Source organism: Varroa jacobsoni, unplaced genomic scaffold (genome assembly GCF_002532875.2).
Source record: "Varroa jacobsoni isolate VJ856 unplaced genomic scaffold, vjacob_1.0 scaffold_278, whole genome shotgun sequence".
NCBI classification, from domain to species: Eukaryota; Metazoa; Arthropoda; class Arachnida; order Mesostigmata; family Varroidae; genus Varroa; species Varroa jacobsoni.
In genome coordinates, this window is record NW_019213180.1 from 126,826 (window position 1) to 149,732 (window position 22,907).

The 22,907-nt window shown below is 41.3% G+C and overlaps 2 protein-coding genes across 13 annotated transcripts in view; both read left to right on the forward strand.

Moving 5' to 3' along the window:
* pasi1 (septate junction component pasiflora 1) overlaps positions 1-1,846 on the forward strand; it is a 5,086-nt gene extending 3,240 nt beyond the window's left edge. For all 8 annotated transcript variants that reach the window (XM_022830565.2, XM_022830558.2, XM_022830561.2 and 5 more), the window contains exons 4-5: positions 193-286; positions 628-1,846. In XM_022830565.2, coding sequence (XP_022686300.1) covers positions 193-286; positions 628-762 — 229 coding nt within the window. In that variant the 3' untranslated portion in view covers positions 763-1,846. The remainder of the gene's footprint in view (positions 1-192; positions 287-627) is intronic.
* Positions 1,847-6,347: 4,501 nt separating this feature from the next.
* Positions 6,348-22,907, forward strand: part of Hex-A (Hexokinase A) — a 30,429-nt gene continuing 13,869 nt past the window's right edge. Inside the window, exons 1-2 of one of the 5 annotated variants that reach the window (XM_022830546.2) lie at positions 6,348-6,854; positions 21,612-21,707. In XM_022830546.2, the coding sequence (XP_022686281.1) occupies positions 6,801-6,854; positions 21,612-21,707 (150 nt within the window). In that variant the 5' untranslated portion in view covers positions 6,348-6,800. Of the gene's footprint in view, positions 6,855-18,480; positions 18,522-20,091; positions 21,542-21,611; positions 21,708-22,731; positions 22,809-22,907 lie in introns of those variants that run through there. The other 4 variants (XM_022830548.2, XM_022830547.2, XM_022830554.2 and 1 more) reach the window with 4 other exon arrangements.

The window sequence follows — 22,907 nt, forward strand, 5'->3', positions numbered from 1 at the left end:
GTAGTTGAAATGAACAACCGAAATGTAATCCCAACCCTAATCACATCGCTAGGACCATCGTATGTTATTTGCGACTTTAGCAAAACGAATCAAGTGTACATACAGAATGATGGCCTATCTCGGGAATATCTTTTCATGCCACAAACGAGTATTGTATAAAGTACTGAGATTCAACAACTATTGCTATTTTAGGTGTCTCTATTTTCCCTGGATGATCGCCATGTCGATGGAGGTATTATTGATGGTCGGCGTTGGTCTTTGGTACATCGTCAGGTACTATCGAAATGTAAGTAGATATCCATATGCACAAGGGGCTTTAAGATGTAGGAATACAAATTTCAAGTATAGGAAGTATAGGCTATTCGTTTGTAGGCCGGGTTGCTCTAAACTAGCATCCGCTTAAATCGCATTTCATTCAACTTTGTTTGTTGAATTCTTATCTGAACCAAACAATAGCTACCCTCAGAAACGGCTAAATTACGCAAATAATATGTACGATTTATGGTAAACGCAGGTACCATTTGGTACTCCGAGGCGTGTATTTGTTCGCTGAGTCCTTTACTCGTATTCTTGTCACCTGCTCACTGCCGAAGTAACAAAATGTATCGATGTTGCGGTGTTTCACAGCTGTTCTCAGTGCTGGCAGCGATCTTATTATGGACGATCGACGGAATTCATATCTATTGTCTACTTGTGGTCATCTCGCAATACCAAATAGTGAAAAATTTCCAGGAACCCAAGTTCGAGTTTCTGTACCCTTAACCGACATGCGAAACCACCGTACGCGATGAAAAGGCATTTACCTATCTATACACGTTTAACGCAAGCCCATGCTACAGGACCATGTACAGCGATCCTGAAGGCGGACAGATTTAGAACGCGTTCAGGAGCCGGGCAGTTCGACTCAGATTCTGACTTGACATTGGCTAACGCAAGGATATATTCTGAAAAAAAAAGAACAAATCGTGTGAAATTTTCCTCAAATACTTATAACGAAATTTATAGAATCCCGTAGTTTTGTGGCTGAAATTCATCGTATAATCCAAGCAATCGTGTACCGACAAGCAATAGCCTCTATTCAGGACGTCAATACTTTTACGAAACAGCAGTAAAAAATCTATTAGATTATTATTTTTGTTTAGAACATCCTCAAAGTAGGTGAATAGTATGTGTTGGTACAGTTCAAATGCATACTTACTGCACACACAGCTGTTACTATGTACATAACAGATACTGTATTATCTACAAGCCCATTTAAGTTATTTATAAAGCCTTCCAAAATGTCTCCAGCGAAGAGGATTAATAGCAGATAAAGGTGTAATGATTTTAGGCACAAATTGTTATTATAGCCGACGTAGGACTGCTGCATAAAGTATTCAGAGTCAAACCCTGCGTCGAATTATGTAACGCCTTAGCCAAGCTGACTGCCATAGCGATACCGATTGCGTAAATTTTACTGTTGAGGGAAAAGATAACACCGCCCAAGTGAAGAACAAGTGGCAATTACATAAACTTATTTTCCTTCATTTATTAATTGTATTGTGTTTCTATTATTATTTCTACTAATTAATGTATTCTACAATAAAATAATTATTATATAGTTTATGATGTGTGAGTTTGCCAGCAATTGCAGTGTGTAAGTGACGTATTTAATTTATAGAAAAGTAAAGAATGAACATCGATTTAAACACACAGACAAACAGAAATGTGTCGCTGCACGAAATATATACACATAAAAAGGAAAGGAAACGATCTGTGTACTTTTTGTATCGCTACAAGTGTCGTATGAAAAAAGGCAATAAATGAATAAGAGGGCGTCACAGCCACAAGGGAAACATCCAAATAAGGGTTGTGTCTTTTCTCTATGGATAACCACGTCTACCGAAAATCATAACACACCTGAAAGGTCAATTAGCAAAAATTCGCTATAATCCGCTGTGGCGTCTACCGATAGCTCCAACAAACGAGTAGGCACCGTTTACACCACGGAGTCATTTCAGTCTGTCACCTGCCAAAAGGTTTAAAATGTTTTATTCTAAATTAAAAGTGGATCCTTTCTTGTTCCACTCTTGTTGTACCCCCCCCCCCCACACACACACACACACACGCACACACGCACACAAAACCCAATTGACTATGATGACTGATACCATCGACTGACGTCTATCAATTGATACGGATCAACACATAGCGATTTAAGGTGCTTTATAAGCACATGGTGCTCACGAACATAATCCTATGCAGATCATTTATCGTTACCATAAACTGCAAAGACAAATTATACAATTGTAATAGGTGAAGGTACAAGGCTCGCACCATGGTCCGTCTCAAATCGAGATCATCGTTTAGCGAGAGGCCAGACCGGCGTTGGCGCCACATAACCGCTGCATAGAATTCCCGTTTAGCTTAGCGGGCATTATTCAGCTGGTAGTTTAGCCATAATAGCATTTCTGCATTGTTCGAACGAACACGACTTCTGATTGAACGAAACGAAAACCAGGTTCTGCGGGCTAACTTTGCGAAGATGATGACGCGGATAGCACGACTCATCTGTTACTTCCTTTCAAGAAGTTTCTTGCGGATTACCGTAACCTGTTTTCATCGAGCGGTGACAACGAGGACGTTGACCGATAATAATGACGTTTACCATAAAATGGGGCAGGAGCCTCAGCGGTGGCGATTGTACAATGTCAAACTGGTTGAAAAACTCAAGGTGTTAAGGTGGCCGAAATCAGTGATGCATTATCACATGCAGTGTTGCACCGCAGGTTAAAGGACCCGACCTTGATAATGTGAGCAACTGAGCAAGGATCTTCCTATAAGAATCTGCCAAGCCCAACGTCGGTCCCTATCGAGCCCCCTTCATATATGAAGATATCGAACCACCAGGAGCCTGCTATAGTTATATCTGGTATGTGATCAATCATCAGTTCAAAGATGCGAGCTTGCGGTGGCTCCGGGCCGTAGCCGTCAACAACAATCCTGAAAACGAACTTCGCTAACTTTGGTCAGCAGGAGATTATTATGCAAAATATATTCCATTCTCAACGTGGGAACCCTTACCGTAATCTCAGAGCGGACTAACACCGTCAAAGTAGTCGGGTTAAAAGCAACCTACTACTACTACTACTACTACTACTACTACTACTACTACTACTACTACTACTACGACTACTACCCAGCACAGACGATCATTGTGACGGAATGAGCCTGGAAAAAATTCAGTTCGGTCTACGCCGTCCGACTACGCATACAACTCAAAAAGGTAAAAACCGTCTTGACAGCAGCTACATCTCGAAAAGTTCCATTGACGACAGTGGCCAAAGCAGGGAGAGCATCTAAAGACGACTAACATAGTCACAGTTGCGAATAAAACGCCTTAGTATGTAGTTAGTTTTTGATGAAGCCAATATGTCTATTTAATTTAGCTGACAATTGTCTACTGAATAATGTACGATACACATTTTGGGAAAAAGTGCAATACACGCGTAAATATTTACGCTTTTGCGGAGAATCCTCTTGTCTCAACTCAGGCTACGATCCGCACCTCGTATAAAACGAACTAAATATATTTAATATATTGAACGACATTGTCAGCTGGACCTAGTGAGAACACTGAATATATTACCATCATAAAGCTTCTTTGTAGATAGACACTGGCGTACGCCTTCTAACTTTATCCATGAAGGAAGTTCGCTATGTAAATGTATTCTCATTCGCTCGATGTGAAACTGCTTATTATGGAACAAAATGTCAATATAAAATATTAGACTTCTCTTGATCCATATAATTACATTCATATAAGATCTTTATTTAGCAACATTTACATTCTCCGTCCTCGTTGCGTTATGATGTACAAAAAGAAAATTACCGCGGACCTTTTTGCTTAGCAAGGCTTCACTGTGCGGCGTGAAAGACGACACAGTCGAGACGGGTAACTACGTAGTACTCGTACACAACTTCTCTACGAAATTTTCTAATAACACCATTTTTATTATAGGAAACTAATGAATAAATATGCATATATGCCTCGGAATTATAGTGAGATCGTAAACCTTGCGATATTATGGCTATATATCGACAATATCCAATCGTCTGATAGATAAGATCGTCACACCGAATCCCGCTCGATAACTTCAGGATATTTTGTAGCCAATCATATCGCCCGTTACGTATGTTTTTCTTTTTAGCAAATATTACATTTTTTGAACTACCAGGAGAGATCTTCACTTTCAAGTAGAAGCAACTTTGAAACCGTTGGAAAAGTTTGACCGAAAAAATAGTAATAGCATAATTATCAACAGTGACGATGAAACTAACTATCTGTGATTTTTTTTGAGACCTGAAAAATCGTAGTTGTGATCGTAAAAAACGCTTTGGTGCAATACACAGTTCTGTATATCAGCAACAGTTTCAGCCAAACATTTTTTACTCAACTATGAATTTTTATTATTAATAGGACAATCTCATCAAGTTTTACGTATGCAGCTTAAGTCAGCGTTAGGCATAGCTTCAAACGGCTGGTTTCTAGCAAGAAACGAAGTGTGCCTACACCAATTTTCAATTCCTTAAATTCCTGGGTAGTGAAATTTTTGAAACTTCTTATTTTGTCTCGCCCCTCACATTTTATCCGCCATTTGTAGAAAAAAAGCCGACCTTCTAGCGTCCTTTAAATAGTGTTGCTAACATTTTTAGTAATATAGCTATGTTAACGCGGTCCGTCGATGTGACAAAAAAAGGCACAGTCGACATGCCTAATTCACATGCATTTGCCGACAATTATCCAAATTTGATGCCCTCGTAAATTGGGCTATAGCAGTCGGATGTTTTACCAGTGAAACAGCTGTCCGTTTTATTCTAGTTCGTTCAGATTCTTTAGATATCCTGCATAATGGACGAAAGAAGGCTAGCCTGATATTCTGATAAGGCAAAACTATTAAAGCCTGGAGGGAGCCTATATTCGAATGATGTGTCACTGTCTCACGAAGGTTGACGGTCTAGTCAAAACTAGAGGAGCTGCGTTATAAATAGTAAGAACAGATTTCGTCTATGATTCTATTTTCCCTTGCGGGCTTATAGTAATCTGTCGTGTGTTCAATGTCAAATATTTGGCGACTCTAGATACATCATACGTAGATACCTACGAGATAGAGAAGGTCAAGGGAGGAACGTGAGCGGGCCTTTCAAACATGTACGTGTCAGACAACGTTTCGTCTTTCCTTCATTAAATAAATCACTGCGCTCTCTTACCTTTACATTGACGCCATTAGAATTGTCCACATAACGTATCGTTGTTCATTATGAAAGTTAATTGTTCAATAAACAAGTTACCATTATGAGTGAGGAGACAGTAAAGTAGAAAAAGTTTTCCAGCTTTGCTTGATCACGAAGTAACTTCACTTCATGGATAATTGCTTAAGCACTGTAAGCATCTTTTTGATAAGTTAATATTTATCTTACGAACATTTAATAGTAATTTTTCCATAGCTAGGAAAGCGAACCCGGGAAATCATGTGACACTTCTACTTGAAAATAAAGCCCCTTACTGGACTACAGAATGCATGCAGCTGTTATTAATGAAAATAAATTATATATAGCATTACAGCGGAAAACAAAATTGAACGCTGGGGCAACCCAGCTTTTTCCAGATCAGTCATCCGAATTACCTTCCCGTCTTTACCATCATTTGGAAAAGTTTGAGACATGAGATATGGTAGTTTATGAGACAAGCCCTAGCATCCAGCCAACATAGCATTGACTTGCCGTTGCTGACGCCATTGACCAAGTAACACAGCATGTAAAAAAGGCGGCCGAAAATTTTACATCGTCATACCGATCATTATTATTTATTAGCGACATCAGCAACATTATCGTCAAATGCCGAATTAAATTTAACTCAGCTAAGTAGCTCAATGAATTCGGCGGTTTTTTTCTAAGCCTGTTCTTTGCCTATTCGTCGGCAGTATTTTAGCGATATCACTGGACGCCTACCCGCAAGTCCGCCTAGGTCATTGGCCTATGAATAAGCAGTCCCGCGCGAGAATTTCTCTGACAAGCCGTGCGATAGACTTTGTGCCCATTTTCTTGGCTGAACTTAAGCGTTAAAGTAAGCTGTTTGTGTAAGGACAGGTGTTTGTACTGTGCTGTTTGTTCCGTAGTTATCTCATCATTGTACACTAATCATCGCATCGGGCGCGACCGGAGTTTAGGCGGAAGGAGGGGGGAGGGGGGAACAAAACACCCTCTCCTTGTGCGTCGACTCGCGCGATCGGGTGCCCTTTCGCTCCTACGGGCTAGCTTGCGGTAAGCAGCAGGACTCCTTGAGAGAAGGCGTCATTTCAAATAACTATTGCTGCTACAGCTACGGCCAGTACTGTTAAATCACCATCGTCAGCGTCACTCTAATAGGGCAGACAGGCGACTTTATCAATAGAGTTTGTTAGTTCAAGTTCACTTGCCGACGAAACACATATACAGTTTGAGTGAACGTGCGCGCCGCTTGATCGATGTGTCAGGGCGTCGATCAGACGGACCGGGAGACGAACAAAGCTCAGTAAGAGCGATTTTTAGCCTAAGCTAGCTAGCCACCAAAGAGTGACTTAATTTAAGGACACTTCGCTGTTTGCCTGTTTTCGTCTCCTTTGATTCGTTGTACAATCGAGCTTTTCTCCCCCTTCCATTGATTCTTCTGAACTCGAGCTTCTATTGGCATTGATTAGGTGGCAGTCAAGTGCAATTATCAGAGGGCCAGTACGACGGGACATCGTACTTGTGAAAGGTGGACCAACAATTCCGAAACAATGGAAGACCTGAAAGGCGGACTCAACAGGATGGTAACCGATACCAAAAAAAAGGTTTGCAATGTTTTATTTTATCTATGGTCTATGACTATTGATGCGTATGTGGCTGTCTGAAGATATACCGTTTAGTAGTCGTAGGAAATTGCGGAAATAAGAAAAAATCGGCAGGGAGCTGTGTTAAGTGTCCAACTCACCAGAAGAGACACTTCTAGGGGGAACTAGGCAATTTTACGATAAGGTGATTTTTTTCCAACCACCGAATTTCTAGGGCCGTATTCGCATACACAGTAAATTATGTGCAAATAACAATGCTTTCGTTATGTTTTTGGATGTGTACAAAGTATACACGTATCATATAGGAGGACAATACGTCCAGTCATGGTTCTTACAAGTGCTCAAAATGTGTTGAAACAACGTTAAGCTGAGGCGCAGCCTTTGCCCTTTCCACTCGGACGATTCTCACGTGCTCCAGAGACACATTAACGTAATTATCGTTGACCGTTCGGCGTCTGAGATTGTTAGCGGTCGCTAATGAACGTATGCAACACAGATGTAACGCCTTACCGTCGGTACCGTCGTGTAAAAAGACGCTCATTGGACACTATAAGCCATAATTGGCAAAATAAGATATGCTGCCATCGTCTAGACGCAAACAAGGCGCGACAATGAAAGTTGCAGTTAACTGCGTATAACTTCGCATAGTTATCAAGTGAAAAACTAACCTACAGAAAAAGATTACGAAACGTGCAGAAGTTGCTACCTTCAGGAAGACGTTGAGTGTAGTTGGAAGTAATGCGTACTGCAAAGTTGCGCTCATTCCAATTCCTAAGGAACGTGTTATATATGATGTTCAGCGTTTAGGAATAAATTTTCTTGTACCCGCGTATTATCTGATTCGAACTTCTAATCTCTCCGCACAAGTTTGCTTGATACTGATCAGACCGATCGTAATAGCGGAGATGACGCCTGTGGCATCACGTGTATCAACTTTTCGACAAGTAAGCCTCGAGCCATTTCCATTGAGGGGGACGAAATGTATCAGAAAATCTCGTTTCGTGCACAATTTATCTGATTACGATTTATCACAGAGCACCGCAAAAGCAATAAGCACTATATATTAAATACTCTAGTTACTCTCTTGATATGAAATCTTTTTTTAATCAAGAACCATGACGAGCATCGTGATTCTCACTGAGCTACATCTGCTATGTCGCTAATTGTCTGCACTGAGATAGTGGCCGCTTTAAACTAGTAACAATAACATCGCCAAATTTTGAATACTAATGTAAAAATCTATGGTGAATCTAAAGATCTTTGAAACCCAAACTTGGTCAATTGACAACAACTGCTCTGGGCACGCCTGTTTGGAAACAATGTACGAGAATTGACGCAGCCATGGCCGTATGACTGTACATACGCAAACGATGAACGCATCTAGTAGACTGCTTCGACTGAATAAAAGGTAATTTCGATTCAACGAGGAAAGTATGAGAAGTTCATATTGTTTGGCGCAAACGCTTGTTAAAAACAAAATGTTCAGAGAAGATAGCTGCTTCTACCAGTCAGGGGTTTGAGGCTCTCTTCTCGAGAGAACGGAGATAGTTTAACAAAAATTATAAAACTATATAAACCATATTATTTAAGACCGATTATTCATTTAGGATCTCAACAGGAGGGGAAAAGATTAACTCGAAGTAAAAAGTTTACATCGTTTTTTCGGGGACATTTTAGTTTCTTTATAGAGAATGTATATGAAAATTATGTGTGGGACAAGACATGTCCTCTTCGATTTCACTGGCAGAATTGCGTCACTTTTATAATGTTCTAAACTGGCGTTTAGCTTAATCGCTGATACAGCGTCTGAGCTCCTCTTTCGTAAACTTGTTGTTATCGACATTTAACTTGAAAGAATTCTAAAAGAATAAGTTTAAAAGCGTTAAAGCGCGCAAGTCTTGTAGCCCAAACGGGACATTACGTGAGCATGGAACGTAAATTGTCTTCTGTTCGTGGCCACACACAGATGTCTATATAGATAGGCCGTGTCGAACTGAAGGATCGTATCTTCATAAATACGTACCTCATCTTTAACGTTGTTTTTGAAATAAGCTGCGACGACCATATTCTCGTAGTTCGCCGTCGTAGGCGGGACACATTATTCCTAATAAGTAGCCCTATTGTTTTAATTAGCGTTAAACTTCATGTTATTAGTTACTACACTAAGGGTTCTATAATTATGCCTCTTATATTTGCATGAGCGTTATTGGTCCACTTTACAGCAAAATGAAAGAAATCGTACCGATAACGTATCGTTAAACTGCACGAAGTCATGATATATTTTTTCGTGCATGTATGGTATTACTGACTGATCAGTGCAGGCTGCTATGTATCAGTGCTGCTATGTGCGCTCACGTAATGCAACAGACACACAATGGTACACGTCATTGCCAATATCAGTGAATGAACTGCAGATGCTGTTTCCTATAGTAACAAATGCTGTAGTAGTAAGCTGTTAATGGATTCGAAATATACACATACATAAAGAAAAAGAGTCGAGTTTGTGTGACAAACAGGTCCGCGTATAACAGTCAGAGGCCCCTCTGCTCGAAATGCAGCTAATAAATTCGGAACGAGCAATGATAACTTTTTCAAAAAGTTTCTACTGCTCCATTTTGACCAACTGCCCAAAGTTGCCACTTAAACATCGCCTCTTCTTCCCTGGTCCCTCTCATGTTATTGTCGATAAGGATAATGAATGTCTCTTATAAGTATCTCGGAAGGTTCTTTAGGACACAGTCCTCGTGCAGTACCTTAGAAATGTTTTAGTCAAGGTACCTGGTCTTTATACGCAGAGTAGTTAACTTAAATCAGTTTTCATAGCTTCCGTTACAGAACATGTGTATATATTGTGTACGTTGTTTGTATAAAACCATGATACGGTAGTGTCGACCAGCATTATTTTTTCGGTGGTTTCCGTCTATATCTGATAGATGTAGGAAATGTATTGAGCAGGATGTCCATATCTCGATCGATATGCTTTCCATGCCATATACGTCTAATAGATTATTTAACTTAAAGAAGGCACAATGGGAGGCCCGGACTTTACAATTACACGCTCTGTCCTTTAGAGCTTTGTGTAGGACGTACGTGATAAGGCTGCCTTTGTATATATATATGTATATATATCAACGGTATGGATATAAAAAAAGGAGTTGAAGACAGCGACCTTATAGGAGCGAAGAATTTGGGGTCAACGCCCGTTCCTGTACCGCCTTTGGAAAAGACCATTTATTAGCACCCCGCAAAAGGCGACCTCTGTAAACCTGCCAAGGATAAAATTGCGTGTATATGAAAATGGAAACAGGATAGATGCTAGTGACCGATATCCAATGAACGCCTCTCGTACGTACGTCTCTATTCCATCAGGATTTTTGGAATGTACGTCCATTCACCGCAGCAGTACTTTCTCTCAGCAGTCGAAATATTACTACCACGACAACATATGCTGGAATGCTTTTTCACACCAGGTCCATTGCAGACAGCTGGCGTCTTCGGGCTTAGTTTTTCTTCTACGCATCACAAGTCGTATATGCTAAAAGATAGAACCGATGTTTGTCTTCGTATAAAGATGAGTGGACGTACATTTTTCTCTATAGGTATATTAGTCAGACAGGTATGTTCGTTACGGTAGCAATGTTGCAGTCGACGAAACATTTGCTTTCCGCTTCTTTAGATAGGTCTGTCATTTAGCGCTAGATTCGCCAGCGAAAGCCATTGTATGTATGCACGATATCACGCATACATATGCGCCGCGTTGTCTTATATAGATCGCTTTCGATAACCTGCAAGTCGCCACTTACATACAATCCTGTACATTCATTGTGTCCTTGAATCATACGTCCTTTCTTACGAATTCTATAATACATTTTCGAACTAGTGATAACCTACACAGTCGTGACCTACTGTTGTACTATTGATTTGATAGGGCTTTGTCTCTAACACTCGTCGTGGGTCTTTGTCCAGTAGGGTCCTAGCCGAGATCGTACACGTAATTTTATATACTATATATCAATCATAGTGGCGCTCTTTTTTATGTCTATAGAAATCAGGCAATAAATTAAATGCGCGTATCAACATATCGATGCAATGGACTTTGGGGTCGCATGCGTGCGCGACCAGATCTTTATCATCCCAAATCGCCAGTTGCCGATATTGATAAAGGAGTATCACAAGAAAAAATGGGACACCAGCCAGTGTCCCTCAGTAAGTAGATGTAAGCATGGAACGTACACAGAACGTAATTTGAAATGTATCGTACTGCGAGCACCATCGATAATCCTTTGCAATATTTAACGGACAACTAAAAGCAATAAAGGTTGTAAGATCCATTCCAAACAAGCTCTATACTCAGACAAATCTACAAATGCTGAGTTTACAGTTTTCATGACACATTGCTTGAGACATGCCGAAAAAATTACTGAAAATTGTGTGACTCCTCTTGAATCTAGATTCGTGAATATCTTGCCGTCCTGACATATTTTTATCTGCTTGAATCTTTGCCTCGTATCCTTTTTGATTGTCCGCGTCTGTAAACTATACCGAGTGCGCTATTCACTCTCGTTGACGAAGAGTGATATAGATGAAAGCTTTAGGCACCAGCACGCTTAAATAGATTCTTCAGTGTCATTAGTACTGTCTACCTACAGTAGATTCTCTCAGCCCAACCCCAAGTCCTCACTCAAGGACCCAATGGGATTGGCATATATATATATCACATTCTCTTACGTAAATCAATATACGGTTTCTCTGTGTGAGCAATAGACAAATGTAAGCATGCTATAAACGAGAAATTGATATACTTTAATGTTAATATCTATTGAAATAGAAAATTTACTGATAATAATAATGGTCTACCCCGCAAATCTTCGTAGTCAATAATATAGCAATGGCCTTTAATGCAAATAAGTGCCAAGTAACCGCGATTGTTTGCAGTGTGCCTATTCCTTCCTGCAAGCCATACTCAGGCGAAGACTAAGGCCGATCATAGGCTCTGAGATCTTTTGTATGATCGAATGCGCATTAGAGTCACGTCACACTAAGAAAGGCAGACATCCGCTATTTTCATATAACCCAGTAAAAACAACAGGTCGTATTTAATTGCAAGTCTACATATATACGCAGCAGACCTGGAAGTGGTTACTGAAAAGGTCTCACAGGGACTATTAAGACTACTATATAGCTTCAACCAGTACTGATATGAGTCTGACTGTTGAAAGAAAGAATGGTTTCTAATTATATTTTTGCCTAGGATATCTTTACTGCTTGTAATCCTTAAAATAACAAGAATGATTCTTGTTGCTATTGACCTGGAAGCTACACCTACCTGAAAGAGGTTCGATGAAAGCTTTAAGATTCTATACACCGCCATATATCGCAGCACGTCATACGTTAGTAATATTCTGTTTGTAAGGGCTAGCTACCAAGGCTTAAAACGAACGCTAGAATCAGTCAGAAAAAATTAAATGCAGTCAGACCCGATCAAAACCTTCCGATATTCGAGTGCGCTGGTGTGCTCGAAACAGCATAATTGTTTGTTTAGCAATGACCACACAGAAATGGTAACCGGGCAAGAAATAATTACAGGAAACTTAGTACTTTAGACGAGGACAGTGTAAAAATGGATCATGGTCGTTAAAGCCAATTTCCTCTACAGTTTTCCCGTATGCTGCAGGCATGGTAATAGGAACAATCGTGTGTATTTGTTGACAATTGCAGATAAAAGCAAGCAGAAATCCTTAACGGCACCATTAAATCGCTGCCTTCCAATGCGAGGAGTTATATTGCAGAAAAAAAAGTCTTTTTTTTAACTTAAAACCCTGCTACCACCGAATCGGCTACACGTACATAATAGGTAAATAGGGAACACGGTTGGAGTAAATCCATGACAGCGATTACAGATTGTATTCACGCAGTTTGATTACTAAAATCACCTAAATAGAAACTATTTGAATAGCATTTGCTACGACAACAGCAGATATGGATAGCCTTTCCATTGTAGCATAGTAAAACGTTCATTTTTTCGAGGTACGATTTTTCTTAAATATTACGTTCCCTGTCTCTGCCCTTCCCATAATTAGTCGGCAAAGCGACGCACGATCTATTGGTGTTTACAAAGCCTTACATACGGGATATATATATAATACTGGAATAATAACAGTTATCAATGCAGAGGGTTTTCCTCGTGTGGCGCATGCGTCACAGTTCTTCAGCTAATCACCCCATAGTGATGTATCGTCGTCTCATGGCTTCGCCGAGACTAGCAAGTCGATAAATAGAACAGGTAGTCTAAGTAAGCTCGGTTTTAGGTTGTTATTCTCTCGTTTTAGCGCTCAGTCTCCAACTGTGTACTACCATACCATAATAATATTATCCGAATGAAACCGTTGCCATTTACCAGTAAGCCAAGCCGTAACACTGCAATTAACGTGCCAGTTCATTGTTAGAAGTCCTTTGGTTGCTCTGGGTTACATCAAAAGCTACCTAAATTTGAAAAGCTAATCGCTACATGATAATGCTAAAAGGTGTCTTCAATTATGAGACCGAATTCTAGTCTTCGCATTCATCCCAGGAAAGCTCTCAGAGGGGGGAGGGGGGGGGGGTTAGGTCTCTACATACCATTCAACTAGTCGCAGGAAATTATGATATGGAACGGCGGGCTCGATACGCGCTCTTGTAAACGCTCTTGAAAGCGTTTGTTTTGAATGGATTGACAGTGAAAATGCTGCGACTTCGAGTCCACCCTACGTGAATTAGCCACTGTTAGTGTTATAAGTCTTGTCGTCTAAGGGAGGGGGGCGGGGGGTAGGTAAGGTATCGTTGCCCCTTGACACCACATAATAGCTTACAAAGCTTGAGTTGTTGTTGTTGTACCCGATGCCATCTATGTATGCTGCTATAGCTCTAGCAGTTGTCGTTTAGTTAGCAGAACAGGACTCGATTACGCTTAAGCGTGGCAGCAGCATAATGATTGTTGGACTCATTCATCTATTTGTGTGACAACCTTTCGGCAAATCGTTATATACCTGTTCACACTGTCGTTACTATATAATTTGACACACTGCACGCGGAATAGGATGATGTCAATCTGTTCTCTATAGCACTGCACGAGCGGTGAACGTCGAGGGTACATTGTTAGGTTTTATAAAAGAAACATCTACGTACATAACATGCGGCAATCATTTTGTGTTTGTGTGCTTGCGGTAACATTTACTTTGTGAGAGTTCCGAGATCTCCAACAACTGATGAATTGACCTAGTCTTCTCTTGAGCAGCCGCAAACGTCACCGCGATGCAGAATCTGTTGGGTTATACAGTGTGACTGATTGCGACTCCTTACTGCTAAAAGCCTACCATGTCTGATGTGTAAACGAGGCTAAAACGCAGAAAAGCACTTTTTAACGAGTAGCAACGACTAAATGCTTTGAGATAGAACACCCCTGAATTCAAATGGTTATCACCTAAGCTCTGTACCTATTACGAATATAATAATCATTTTTTACAACCATTAAAATGATAGGTTTCAGTGGTTAGTTTCGACGGGCACTTTTGCTTCACTCAAAAATCAATCAAAATTATGAATATATAATCGTGAAATCGTACTGACAATATTGTGTTATCTAATTAGATAATTCAGAAAACTTACTAACTTGTAATAATACGGATTTTTTCTAAGTAACGATTATAAAGCGCATTCTAGTATCCGAGCCCTCCTGTCAAACACGTGCAAATGGCACAATGGAAAGGGCTCAGACGCCGCAAGGGTAGAACGAGCGCTGGCGAGGGGTCACCTTGAGGACAGCGCCGCCGTCCGGGTACTCTCGCAGTTAGAATCAGTCACAAAACATTCATTAAAAGAATGTGTCAATTAACTGACGACATAATGTGACATATTGGAATAAATACAACGACACCAGTAACTGCGATAGGGCAGAAAAAATTGTCGAATTTCTCACGAAATTGTCAACAATAGGTACGAAGCAGGCTGATAGCCATAGCAAAGAACGGAATCCACCGGACGTGCAGTCACCCAAACTGAAAAGAAAGAGCCGAGGACTCGGTAAACGGAGACGCTGCATCGTGACATGGGATTGTCAAAAAGCCCATCAAAGTTTACTAAGGTGAGGCGTGTGTAGATGAAGGGCAAACTTAATGAAACAAAAATGCAAAAAAGCAGTTAATAAAAATCAGTTAGCGAAATAAATAAATAGTTAGCCATTAACTGGCACATTTACCCCCCCCCCCCCCCCGCCGATTAGGAACTTTATCACTGCCTCTCACAGGATACATAGTAGTAATAGTAGAACCTTTGATTTACAAGATAAGCACTGGATATGCCATCGAATCCAATGTTATTTGGGGAACTGTCTTTCGTAAGGTTCCAGGACGCGAGCAGTAAGTAGCTGTCCATATTGAATGAGTATGAAGGCAAAGAACTGCAATCGGTACCGCTTCATATCGTTCCTATGGTACGTATGGTAACTAATCATTTCCCTGTTTCGACCTTTACGTCCGGTGTCGCCGTTAGGTGTTTCACCAGACGGACGCTGCCGGTCATCGCCGTATTTGAGTTAGATAATCTAAGCGTTAATGAAATCAATCATGTTAAAAATACGTTACCCACTAAGTTATCAAGGGGGAAAACTTTTTTCGAGTACGCAACCTAATCGGTAGACTGATGTCACTGAGAACGAAGTACTGTGTACCAATGGCTATCCATCAACTACGCTCGTGGTAACATTGTGTGACGTGGTGTGAACGCACCCGCCCCGGAGAGAAAGACGGTGAAAGTCTTAAGACATGGTGAACTAACACATAGAATCACGGCGGAGGAATAACGTACAGCCTTAATCGGGAGGGTTTTAGTTTCATTAGGGCATAAATGCTTGCACATCGCGAACGATGAAGGTAGGTACTCAAGGTCCCTTCGCGCACGATACGCTTGAACAAACAGCTTATTTCTTTTTTGCGCACGTTTGAGAACGCCAGAGCAAAGGTCTCATGCACAACTGGGTCAGCTATAGACCTACAGTTGTCATAGACATGATTTCTATAGGTCGTATATGAATTCTTTATTCGGACCATTTGAATCGGAAGGTTACGTAAGTGATGGCGCGCTTCACAATAGGTCTAGTGCAGGTAAGATAGTACCTTTACCTGCCATAACTGACGTCACTGGTACAGGCCGGTAAATAGCCTATTGCACGATAATCATTATCGATAATTTAGACGCGTACGTGTCGATTGTTAGCAAAACTAATAGTTTTGCTTTATTTTCAGATTTATGTTGCCCGTACTACAGGTACGTTATATTGTGATATGTCACTATGCAGGTTTTGGTCATGAAAAATATTCAACTTGTTTATCGATTGCGCTTAAGACCGATGATTGTGATGAAGTTTCAGAACTTCCCACGACGCACAAATGTTCTGTACAGCTTAAAATAGGTGTATATATATATATATATAATTAACTCACTTCAGCATCTTCGAAACGTGATAAGTGTTTTTGTTAATTATCACTCCACCTTCTGTTGCTAGGAGAATATCAGACAAAACTTCCCTAATTTCCTTCCTACTAATTTTACTCACAAATTATATGACATAGCATAATAAAGGGTCTTTTAGAGCGACAAAGCGAAGGGGCGATATACAAAAGGGAAGCAATATTGCTTTTAACATGCGATTCAAGCGTCATCTTAGAGACTATATCGTTACGAACTAAACAATAGCCTGCAATGGGTACCCTAGTATTTTTATGGAAATGATTCCATCACCCATGCAATCGCTTCTCCAAAGACGGACGCAATTGATGCTGGAGTTATTCAGAGGGACGCTACTTCGATCTATTACAGTCACAGTGGCTTCGGGTTAGATACCATTAAACAAAATTCGGTCCCCATATTTAGCCGTGCTTTCTGCAAGCGATTATCGTTAACTCGACTTGAGTTACTTGGCTGGCCTTTTGGGAATGCCACGCTTACATAGAGACACTTTTAAAAGCCAAACATATTTACGATGCTTTCCAGGTCTATTTCCAAGTGTGTATAGTAAAAAAACAATAGAATTAAAAAGCAACGACTGGCATCGATTTTACAACTCAAGAGTACAAGAGATTGGGGCCGAAAAGTTTTTTTACTTCAATTGCACGGAAAGTACCCCGGCATCAGCTCGTCACAGCAACATGTACAGCTGTCAGTTAAATTTGTGTTTTTTTTGCGTATTACGAAAAAAGCTATGCCATTTGTTACCAGTATGTTGTTACTATTCTAACAAGCTTTACTATAAACTAAGGGTAATCAATAATAATTTTGTTCATCGTAACCTGCTCGCGTGCGCAACTGTTGTACAATTCGGTCCGAGTTTCATCTTTGCAGGATAGATAGATATACATTATAGAACGTATATGTGTTATGAAGCAACTGTTATCGCCGAGCGACGCTGTCATTATCGGGCCAGAGTTGTAAGATGTTTCCTTGATTATTTCTGTTATTCTTCTCATCCAGCCTCTCTGCGTCCGATTGCCACCACGATACTGTGACAGCACTTTTTCCTATTCACACTTTTCAGTTGTCCCATTCCGTTGACATGTTACCCGAGAAAAAGGAACGCTGTCGGATATATGTTGAAAGTGACCCCATGCAGGCAATGGCGCGCTGTTTTTGCTTTAACGTAAACAACTATATAGATCTAGTAAAGTTTCGATTGAATGAAATCTTTTTTGGCGGTTAGTTTTACGGCGATTCCCAAAGATTGCTTCGGCGCTGCGTTGCGGTCTCGGTTATCTCATATATTATCCGGGTCCTCTTCACCGATTATTTATGCTTGTCATAGTCAAAAATCAAATCCAAAGCTTGCCTCACCAACGACGCGCATGTCGCAGACAGTAGTTTGTTAATAAACTCGTCCATATGTTTATTTGGTCACTTTTTTTTACCCTTGGGTCCATGATCGGTCATTGCTCGATGTTGCCATCCCTTCGAGGCATCGACTGCCGGCGACACTCATTACATCGAATCTCTAAGAGACCATGACTCCGTAGTGTATAAAATGAATGAACAAATCCGTACCAGGGAGTTCTTTCATGCCCCTGAGAAGTCGACTTCCCTTAGCCCGACCAAGATCTTATTCACACACATAAGCAGTGCTAGCGTGGGAACTTTCTTTCGTCTCTATTATTCTTATTGTTATTGAAATAGATGGAAACAAACAGGGAGAATGAACATTTTGGATATACGCTCGCGGACGAATCTTCTGTAATTCATCATGATAGACTGAATCGGGTCATCGGATCTATACTGACCTAATCGTTTCCATCTCAATAATTGTTTGGTCTTTCAAATTGATTTATCTTTTCCTCTATTTATATCGATGCCAATCTCTGTAGGTTGAATCAGCAGAAATACCGAACAACGCCCGTGACCAGATGGCGATTCATTGAATAATTAAATAACGATATCTGGAATCTTCCTTTCCCTTTAGTAAATGTCCATCGCAAACGTACAGCGCAGATATATTATTGTACAGACGGTACCAAACACCGTTCGATTGCCATTGCATAGTTGTTGATGGTACGATGCCACGTTGACCGTTTCAGTGGCGTCAACAAAACGGGCGGGCCGGCCGGCCGGCCGTCCGTCCGTCCGTCGCTGTTCGAACTCGACATGGTGGTAAGTCCAGAACGAAAAAGCAAGAAGAAGGACTTAGGGATAAGACCGGTAGCATGTCTTGCAAGCCGTCAGCAGTTTCAATGGTCTATGAAATGCGATGGTAAACGAGCGACACAGTGACCGAATGAATAGGCGAACGTCGTCACCTGTAGGACAAATAGTTTATTGAACTAATAACCTTGAAACTAGGCCAAGAGACGCTGAGAGGAACACAATGACCATTTCAGTTGGAACAGAAGCCACAAGGAAAATATACGATCCACCTAGGTAAGAAGGAAGGAGGATTTGTTTTTCTGTGTCTGACGAAAGCGGGACATTTAGATGGTGGCTTGTAAGGCCGAGAGGATAAGTGGAGACGGCCAACAAAAAGCAGAAAATTAGCAGCTTCCTGAAAAGATCGAATCATTGCAGCAATTAATGCAGAAAGACTAGGGTCGCAATTACTAAGACGTTCCATTCAAACGTTCAGAATGAACGTTTCAGGGAATGAACTGGGCATAGTAACTTTGCATACGGCTGCTTTCCTTTAAGTTCAACGATAATTATCGATTAGTGCGTGAGGTAAACGTGATTGATGCCGGTAGCTCAGCAATTGCGATCACTATTCAAAGATATATTATTCGTTATAAGTGATAAATAATTGCAGCGGTATCGAGACAGCAGGGTTAGCACTGATTGACGTGTATGATACTATGAGGTCCGAGTAAAGATAATATTTGAAATCACTTTTTTTCAACGAATTTAATAAACAATAGTCCGAAAATGCCATATTTGGTAACCTGGAAAAGCTTTTACACTTGATTACTTGTTTCATTTTGCTAGAATATGAAAATATCGACCTTGTCACGCACAACCTTCTATTTCTCCTCACTGGTCGGCCATGCGTTCCCGCACACGCGGCCGCTGCTGTGAATGGTAGTTAAGCAAATATGACATCAACATACACTGGACCGAGAGGGGACTAGTCCAGCGGGTACGACGGTCCTGCATAGTAGAAAACTGGCAATGAAATAATTTTAACCATTTTTCGTGTGTCGGTTTAAACAACTAACATGCAAATACAGAAGGCATTGAACGGTACCGATATCAAAACGATTTACTCTTCGTGCGAGATGCCTGCAAAAGCGATGCTTCGAAGCGTGCTCGCTATGGCAATTTATAAGAACAAGTAAATGATACATAGGTGAATTTATTATCTACTGTATTGCAGACTACTTTCTGTCAGCCAGCTTCTGCTTAAACTGTCGCCTCGAGAAAGATACGTTTTTTAGCAGTAAAACCTCTTGCGTAAATATGTAGACAGCATCCGTCTGTCGCAGTGATAATCATTGCCTTCATCGTTATTGGTGTCGTATGGCAGACAACCTTCTGCTAAGCAGAATGCACGAGACAATGGCGAAAGCATGCTAACCGGCCTTTCTGGGTCGATATGCTTGCCTGAAAAGCAATTTTCTGTATCATACTGGTGAGTCAACACTTTCTCTTCAGTACCCATTACGACACACGCACACACGTGCCGATACAATAGCTGCTCGTATGAGAAACTCAAACGTGCTGATCCCCGACTATTGGCTCTATGGCAATCGCTGTCGTCTGAGACTATTCCGCCTGTCGTCAGCAGTTGGTTCGTCCAGCGCAGCAGACCTAACAGAAACATCACTTGTTGGCGACGTGAGCCCATTTACTCTGTCTGCGGCCCACAGTGACGTCAGGTTCCGATAAGAGAGGGTTCTCGCTTCAGCCGAAGCAACAGCAGTAGTAGTCGCGGCAGCCAGCCACAGCATGTAGCTTGTTCCCGCAAAAACGACATTACCCACCGGCGTTGTGTCTAGGCTGGCTTACTGTTTCGCTCGATCCAACTAGAGAGAGCGAGCGAGCCAGCCAGCCAGCCAGCCAGCGAGGGACCGGCCGACCAACGATCGATCGATCGATCGATCGATCGACCGACCAACCAACCAACCCACAGACTGGCATCCATAACCAAGATCGGACAGAGCAATCCAACAGCCGACCGAAATATTGAAACGAACTTACCCGATCAAATGCGTTGCTTTTGGTCATTCTAGCCGCCCTTTTGCTTGCTGTTCGCCCGTCGACGGCGCCGTCGCCGTCGCCGCCCCGTCAAGCCATTGTTAGTGAGACGCGCGCATTGTCAGTTCGAAACTTTAGATACAGTTTGGGTGCTAACGGAGCGGCGAAAACAGTGAAATCTGCTCCATCTCACTGGAAAGCTGCGAGAAGCCTTCTGTTCCCCATCTTTCAGCTGCTGTGTAAACGCGCTTCTGTACACTATCGGCGTTTAACACGGCCTTAAGCGTTTGCGGTCGCTACGCAAGACTGATACAACAAGATCAGCGCTACCTGTAGGACCTTGCCGCTCCGCTTCAGATGCGATAATATCTAAGCAATTGCTTGCTCAGTGAGATCAAATCAGACAACAAAGAAGTCGTGGCAGGTTCCCACAAGCTGGAACCTGTCAAAGAAGAACTTAAGTTAGCTCACATATCAAGTGGAACCACGTTCTATTTCTTACTGTTTTCAGTCGACGTCCGATTTGTTTTGAATGAATGTGAACGTTTGCTGTCGGCGCAGAGAATAGACAACAAATCGCTAATACCTAAAATCAGCTGCGTAGGTTTGTACGAACGTAGGCGAAATTACGAGTAAAATCGGATATTGCGTCAGATCGAATAATAGTAGCGTTCGATCATAGATGTCAAAGCTGGCCTGTTGTGCCGGTTGTTCCCAATGAGTTCTTCGTTTTGGTTGTTACTGTCGGACGCCTCGAGTGTACGTTACTAGTGCGATTCAAACTGTCCATTGCTGCCATTTGTGAGAAGTGATAAGAAAGAAAAAAACAAAAAAAAAAAAGCGGAACGAATACGACCAAAATAAGCATCTATTCCTATACGTGTCCAGTAAAATATTCCGTGCATCATCAGTGTCATCAAAATAGCTCGTGCTGTACGAAAGTGATCGTGGTAGCGGTAGCTCGAACTATGCCTTCACGTATTCCGCAGGTGTGTAAATGCATGTTTGCCTGTTGTAGACTTGTTCTGTTAACAAATATGGCGAACGCTTTTGTTTCAGCTTGAGTGTGGCCTCGACTGGGCTGAGAATAAGGCAGGAGATGTTCATCACCAGATTCAACAACGTTTGCTACGAAGACAGTCCACCATGTCCACGGTTGGTAGAGTGCTTACATAGTTTGTATATAATAAATGCCGTAAACAGTAACAGCAGTGGTAGCAAAAGTTAACCAAGAACGCTGAACGATCCTACCGCCTCTAAGAACAAGGCCATTTTGGCCGTCAGTAGCATAGTAATAGAGTACATCAGTTTTGCCATACAAGCGAACGACATGTTTCGAATAAACTTCATAGATGAATTGCATTCAATACTTGTAGCGTAGCAGTGTAAAAACAGGTCGCGGAAGTCAGCTCACGCACTATATTGTCGTTTACGTATCCTTCACGAACAGTCGTTGAGGGCCCTTGAAAAGCGGATATTTTAAATTTATTTTCGCTAGGGGGCGCTTCCTCGAGCTGGTTAAGGTTTATTGTTCGGATAGTGGACTCAGAGAAAAAAAAACTAGACTTTTAATAGGACATAACCAGTCGTATCGTTTACACGAAATAATTCGATCATTTGAAAAAACGTATTGTTAAAAACATGATTCACACTACTACTAGCGGTTCATATAAGACTAGATATAATCGTTTATGGAAGATCCTCAATCTGATCGTTAGAGTCATTCTCATCCGGACAACATCAGGGCGACAATTATCCGATATCGTGAATGAGAGAAAAGACTGCTGACGACAGGTGCGGCGTGCAGGTTCCATTAAACTATGCAGCCATACCATATTCAGCGCTAGTCTGATCAAAGGCAATAGAGCTCTATTAGCAGATAGACAAAATTATACCAAACGCTACGATCTGTTACCGAAGCCTTGAGATAGATCCATGTCTTTAATGCACCTGAAAATTATATTCTATGGTCTAAGAAAGGATCGGATCTGCCCACTCAATGGAATCGAAGTGCCCCCTACGAAGCATTGCTGTTAGTCAACTATATAAGAGATTGTTTCAAAATTTATATTACTGCCATTCGCTATATAAGGCTAGCCTAGAAAAGTATAACTCTACAGATAATTAGCGTTTCTCAGCATTTTAACGAAAATATGTACTATTTAATAACGAATTACAGGCTTTGGCAATTTGTCACTGCGGCAGAGGCTTCTGAGTAGAACTCTGAATCATACTGACCGTATCAATTATCTCAAGGTTAGCGGATTGACGTTAAACATTACTGTCGTATTATATTATACTAGCTTAGACTGGCAAGTGAGCTTCTATCGGATGAGTTCTATTACATCGTAACGA